General features: G+C 49.6%; 1 protein-coding gene across 1 annotated transcript; it reads left to right on the top strand.

The window, feature by feature from the left end:
- Positions 1-206: 206 nt before the first annotated feature.
- On the top strand, positions 207-5422 carry TAF8 (TAF8 RNA polymerase II, TATA box binding protein (TBP)-associated factor, 43kDa). The gene is made up of 8 exons (XM_009888237.1): positions 207-265; positions 667-823; positions 2072-2170; positions 2472-2534; positions 2987-3111; positions 3453-3600; positions 4358-4500; positions 4985-5422. The coding sequence occupies exons 1-8, from the start codon at positions 233-235 to the stop codon at positions 5126-5128; spliced, it is 912 nt and encodes a 303-aa protein (XP_009886539.1). The 5' UTR covers positions 207-232; the 3' UTR covers positions 5129-5422.
- Positions 5423-6328: the final 906 nt, after the last annotated feature.

Genomic DNA, 6328 nt, shown 5'->3' with positions numbered 1-6328 from the left:
ACCCACCAGCCCATCACCCGCCTCCCGCGGGCCCACCCGGCGGCAGTTGGGGGCGCGCCAATGTGCGGGAGAGCGACCATGAGACCCCCGCCCTGCGGTGGGCGCAGCGGTGTGAGTACCCTCCCTCCCTCCCACACTACAAATCCCACAATGCCCCGCGCCCCAACGCACGCACCCCCACCCACCCGTTCGCCGCACCTGGCGCATGCGCACAACTCCATATGGCTCCAAGATGGCCGACACAGCGTCCGGTGGCTCCGGCACGGTAACGGCGGCTCCTCACAGAGACACGGGGGCCGTTGTGGAGAGCGTCTCCCGCGGTGGAGGGATGGGTCGGGTGGAACGGCAGCGGTCTGTTCCTCCCATGGCGCTGAAGCGGCTGCGGCCTGCCGTGGGGCTTCGAGGAGGAGGCTGAAGGGAGGGAGGCCCTGATTGGCTGAAAGGCCGGGGGTAGGCGGGGCTCGGCAGCGGGGCGTGATTGGCGCACGTTCTTCCGCTCGGATTGGCCGGAGAAGGGGGCAGAGAGGCGGGGGGCGGATTTTTTAAAGGGGCCGCGGCGCAAAGGGCGGAGGGTACCGGCTCCACGCTTGGCTGCTTCCCCGGGGGTGGCTTCATTCCTCTGAGCTCTCGTCTCGGGGCGCTGGGGTGGGGTGTCTGTGTCCGCAGAGGTCGGGCAGCAAGCATGCAAGCACGCCTGCGGATAACTACTACCTGGCTCGGAGGAGGACTCTGCAGGTGGTGGTCAGCTCCCTGCTCACCGAGGCCGGCTTCGAGAGTGCTGAGAAGGCGGCAGTGGAGACGCTGACGGAGATGTTACAGAGCTGTGAGTGTCCAGCAAGGTCACACTGGAACCCTAGAGTTCATAGAATCGCAGAATAGTTAGGGTTGGGAGGGACCTTAAAGACCACCCAGTGCCACCCCCTGCCCTGGGCAGGGACACCTCCCACCAGCCCAGGTTGCTCCAAACCCCGTCCAACCTGGCCTTGAACACCTCCAGGGATGGGGCAGCCACAGCTTCTCTGGGCAATCTGCGCCAGGGGCTCACCACCCTCACAAGAAAGGATTTCTTCCTAAGATCTAATCTAAATCGCCCCTCTTCCAGTGTAAAACCGTTCCCCCTTGTCCCATCGCTCCCCTCCCTGATCCAGAGTCCCTCCCCAGCTCTCGTGGAGCCCCTTTAGGCACTGGAAGGGGCTCTAAGGTCTCCCTGGAGCCTTCTCTTCTCCAGGCTCTCCACTCCCAACTCTCTCAGCCTGTCCTCCCAGCAGAGGGGCTCCAGCCTTCGGGAGCATCTCCGGGGCCTCCTCTGGCCCCGCTCCAACAGCTCCATGTCTTTCTGCTGTTGGGACCCCCCGAGCTGGAGGTGGCACTGCAGGGGGTTCTCCCCAGAGCGGAGCAGAGGGGCAGAATCCCCTCCCTCGCCCTGCTGGTGACACTTCTGATGCAGCCCGGGATGCCGGTGGCTTTCTGGGCTGCCAGGGCACATTGCCAGCTCATGATGAGCTTCTCATCCACTGACACCCCCAAGTCCTCCTCAGGGCTGCTCTCCATCCATTCTCCACTCAGCCTGGCTGTGTGCTCGTGATTGCCCCAACCCACGTGCAGGACCTTGCCCTTGGCCTTGTTGAACATCATGAGGTTGGCACGGGCCCACCTCTCCAGCCTGCCCAGGTCCCTCTGGATGGCATCCCTCCCCTGGGTTGTTAGTTAAGGCTGTAGAAGTTCCTGTGTTTGGCAGCTCTGCTCCTACTTTTCTGGGTGATGTGCCTAGGCTCTCAGGTTATGTATTTTTCTGAAATAAGAGATTATGAGGTTTTGCATTTTCTCATGCTTGTGATGCAGATTTGCCTTTTGCATTTGTGGAAGACATCTGACTCTTTGATCTTTAGTGTCTCCACATGCTTTGATTTTAAATACACGGGCTGTAAGACACTGGATTCCAGGATCTATTTTTCATTCCTTGCTAAATTTGCTAAAAATTCACATCTCTGAAGGTAGGGCTGGGCTGATACAAATGTGTGGTCACTGTCTGAATCAAATATGTGGTGGTTGGGTTTTTTTTTCTCCCCAGATATTTCTGAAATTGGAAGGAGCGCGAAGTCCTACTGTGAACATACAGCCAGAACACAGCCTACTCTCTCTGATATAGTGGTTACTCTCGTGGAAATGGGTGAGTGGCTGACTGGTCCCACTAATCCCAGCTGCCTGCATTGCAGAACATTTGGGTGCACTGTGTTGGTAGGAAAATCTGTCCCCGTGTTTCTGGTGTTTGTGTGATTCCCACTGTTCTGGGCCTCACGCAGGCACTCGGATATCGCTACCGTGGATGCAGTGTGAATATATACGGAGTGCATGATTTTCTTTCTCGTGTAATTTGGAGCTGTTGGAAAAATTCTGGAGAAGTCTAAGGGAAGGGATTTTTGACAGTATAAACTCTTGGTGTGACTTCTGTTTCCCCTTTTGTATTTCAGGGTTCAATGTTGAAACACTTCCTGCATATGCCAAGCGCTCCCAGAGGATGGTCATCACTGCCCGTATGTGGGAAATCCTTTCTCTTCTTATGCAGGGAATTGGAAATAATTTGACATTCCTCTCTGCTGGCATCCAGAGCTCCTGCTTTTCTGATGGATGATGCAGTCCAGTGCTCCTGGATGTGCAGTTTGTGTTAAGGACTCCTGTAATGACTGTGTAAGAGCTGAAGGAAGGTACCCTCTGCTCAATCAGTTGCCTTTGCTTCAGCATCCTCATTGCACATGAGAATCCTCAAGATTATTTTGTTCTTCCTGTGTAGGAGAGAGGAGTCAAGCAATCCCCTTTTGGGATGCCAAACACAACCTGAAACTATTGCTTGTGGGATGTGCCCTGTCCCTTTTATAGGACCTGGAGACACAGGTCACAGCTCAGTATAAGTATAAGCTAGCACTTTATGCCTAACTCTTGGCAGAATGAAACAGGCTGATTTGTGCGTGTGCATGTTTAACTGTAGCTCCTGTGACAAACCAGCCCGTGACTCCGAAAGCCCTGACAGCTGGACAGAACAAGCCACATCCATCCCACATTCCCGGCCACTTCCCCGAGTTTCCAGATCCTCACACTTACATCAAGACACCAGTGAGTGAAAAAAAGTCTTCTTTGTCATTTGGGTCTGCCTGAAGTCAGTGACACCAGGAGTGGTGCATTAAGTATTTTTACTGCAGTGCTGGTACTGTTTATCCAAAACATTGCTTCTCCTGGCTTAATATATCACTTGTCATTTGCGGGTTGCCCTTGCTGTAGATTTTTTGCTGATTGATGTCTGTAGCTCTCTAAAAATCTGTGCGTGTTGAAAGGTCAATGCTTGCCTGTAGCGTCTGCATCCTAGTAGCATTTTGAACTTCAGCTGTCTGCATTGCATTCACTAACAGTGTTCTTTTTTTTTTTTTTTTTTTTTTTTTCCCCTCCCTGCTCCACAGACATACCGGGAGCCAGTATCTGATTATCAAGTCCTACGGGAAAAGGCAGCATCCCAACGGCGTGATGTGGAAAGAGCTCTCACGCGTTTCATGGCTAAGACAGGAGAAACACAGAGTCTCTTCAAAGATGATGTTAGCACATTCCCATGTGAGTTATCTAGGATGCTTTTTGCTGTAAATGACAGCTGTCTGACTGAGCGTACACTCCATTAGAGCTCTTGCTCCTGCAGTGGGTGAGCACTGAACGATCACATTGTGTTTGCCTTTCTGAGGCACTGCAAGGCTGGGAAATGAGTAATTTTTGATTCAAAACAGGGATGAAAAACAGAATCAAAGCCAAATGGTAGGCTTCCATCCTCACCAAAGGCTCGCTTTCTTCTGCTGTTGGAGAAGGCCTTGGCTGACAGGTGCTAAACTCAAAGCTCACCCCAGTCTTGTTTCCAACCCTCTGTAACTTTTAAACAAGTAATTTCTTCTCTCTTACATTGTTGTGGTAGGCAGTGGAGGTTTTCCTGTTTTTCTGTCTGCAAAGCAGTGATGAGAATTCCCACCTTCCTAAGGCTTGCTGACAGATGTCAGTGTTGTCTTAAGGGGGACTAAGTGATGCTTCAGCCTGTGAGATAACTGAAATTTTATGGATGTCAAGAAGGATTTTTTATTTTAGTATAATGCTGTGTCCTTAGCTGGAAACATAAAGGGGCCTCAGAAAATAGGAAATTAGAGACTGACATCTTTTAGGGACAGCATATTTCATTCCTGATCCCTGGGAGCAGCAGGAAAAGTGTGTTAAAACCAGAACCGGTGAAAGTGTTTCTGTAAGTAACTGGTTGGCTTTATGCTTCATAATCTCTGACTTGAGGGGTCTTCTCCCAGCTTATTGACTGTGTCCTTTTCCCTAACCCTAGTGATTGCTGCCAGGCCTTTCACTGTACCCTACCTGACGGCTCTTCTCCCCTCTGAGCTGGAAATGCAGCAAATGGAAGAAACGGATTCATCTGAGCAAGATGACCAGACAGACACCGAGAATCTCCCCCTGCACATGAGCACGGTATGCCCAGCCTGAGAGAGCAAGGTCTCTTGGGTGCAACTTTCTTAAACATATGAAACCTGGTTCTTTGTCTGTCTTCCTTTCAGCTGGGCAGAGTGGGTGGAAAATGGCAGTGTGGGTTGCGTTTTACCAGGTGTAAATGACTAAACATTGTCATGGTTCTTTAACTTTCTGCAGGGTGCAATGCAAAATGAGATTGGATCACGAGCTTTCAGTACAGCCTTCATTTCAGTGTTAGGGGAGAGAGAATTGTCCTAGAATCCCACTGTTCCCACAGGGGATATTCTTGTGTTAGAAATCGGGAGTCCTCACCTTTAATGCAGCTCCTTGTATGCTGCTGTATATCTTGGCTGTTGATTATCTGTTTTGCCCATAGGTTATGTGGTTTGAACTTCTAAGCCTGGTTTAGCTTAACTTTGGTTGTTTATGCTTACTTTTTTTTTTAATGTTACATGGTTTTTGTTTTTTTTGTTTAATGCGGCAGGATGATTCAGGACCTGAAAAGGAGAATGCTTCAGTGTTACAGCAGAACACCTCCCTGTCAGGCAGTCGGAACGGGGAGGAAAATGTGATAGACAATCCCTACCTCCGGCCAGTGAAAAAGCCCAAGATCCGCAGAAAGAAGTGAGGTGTAGCCAGTTGGCTGCTCGGAGGAAGAGAAACCTGGGGAGTTCACCTTCACCGCTGTGGGTGAGAGGCATGGAGCAAGACAGGAGAGTCACTCTTGCTGACTGGTAGAAGCAAAAGAATAATCTCTCTCTGCCTAGTGAACTACACTCTCATTCTGGTTTGCAATGCTCCCTCTTTCCCCTCTTCTCTCCTGCTGACTTGGAAAGGTCAATGGTCAATTGCCTTAAAAGCCTTGAAGGCCACCAGGTTACAGATGGGAATTGTCTCGTTTACTTTGGTTTGTTCTCAATGTCGGCAGGACTTACTCTCTGAAGAGAAGGGGGACACAAAGGTTCTTGCTGCTCAGTGCTTCCCAGCAGGCTCTACAGAATACAAAGGCATAATTCGTTTGTGGCTGTCTGGCAGGCTAGAAGAGAAATTTCTGCAATCAACCCTGCCTGGCCTTATAATCTAAGGAGCATGTATTAACAGAGACAGAAAAATCCCAGAGAGGTTTCTTTCTTTGGATTCTTGGCAGGTGAAAGCAAACAGACTCTTCTTTTATAAACTGAAGGCATCTGATGTGTTGGTAAAAGAGTGAAGTGTAAATACAGAGTTAAGATGGCATTTTATTCTCACTTTTCTGAGTGCAGCTGCACTTCTAACTTAAAAGCGCTAAGTGTGGTGTTTACCCTGTTCTGCTTTGAGATTATTTTCTAGCAGTATGAATAGCAAGATTTAACAGCTGCTTCAGGCTATTTTTCAGTTCTATTGTTAGTTTCAACACAGCACAACTCCTTTGAGAGTTCACGCCTTCACCAGCTGTTTTGAAAGATGCTGTGCTGAAAAACTTGGAATATGGAATAAAGCTGTATTGATTGCAGTCCACAAGGCCCTGCTATTGATCGCACTTTTTTATTTTGTCCATTCTGAAAGACAGGCTTTTGTCAACGAGGTTGCTCTTTTTTCTCCCCTTTATTTCCCCAGAGCAGACTTTATTTCAGCAGTGAAAATGACTGGTGATGGGTGTGTTGTAATTTGTTAGCTGGCTCTAGAGGGCTTTGCTTTAATTTTCATTCAAGCTTTCTTTAGGCAAAATATGGGTTAAGTTTCTTTGACAAAAGACACCTGTAGCTTGGTCCATTCTCCCAACCATCTCTTCTGGATGAAAATGTGCCAGGCAGCTCATGGTTTCCTAGAGTAGTAGCTGAATGCAAGA

This window comes from Charadrius vociferus, unplaced genomic scaffold (genome assembly GCF_000708025.1).
Source record: "Charadrius vociferus isolate BGI_N301 unplaced genomic scaffold, ASM70802v2 scaffold266, whole genome shotgun sequence".
Lineage (NCBI taxonomy): Eukaryota > Metazoa > Chordata > Aves > Charadriiformes > Charadriidae > Charadrius > Charadrius vociferus.
Note: the sequence above shows the minus strand (reverse complement) of the source record. Positions and strands in the feature narration are given on the sequence as shown.

Bases quoted from the DNA above. Each gene is read 5' to 3' on its own strand.
- TAF8 (XM_009888237.1), top strand. From the start codon at position 233: ATGGCCGACACAGCGTCCGGTGGCTCCGGCACG. The intron at 2,171-2,471 runs GTGAGTGGCTGA...TTTGTATTTCAG, and splicing joins GGTTACTCTCGTGGAAATGG to GGTTCAATGTTGAAACACTT. The intron at 4,501-4,984 runs GTATGCCCAGCC...TTAATGCGGCAG, and splicing joins TCCCCCTGCACATGAGCACG to GATGATTCAGGACCTGAAAA.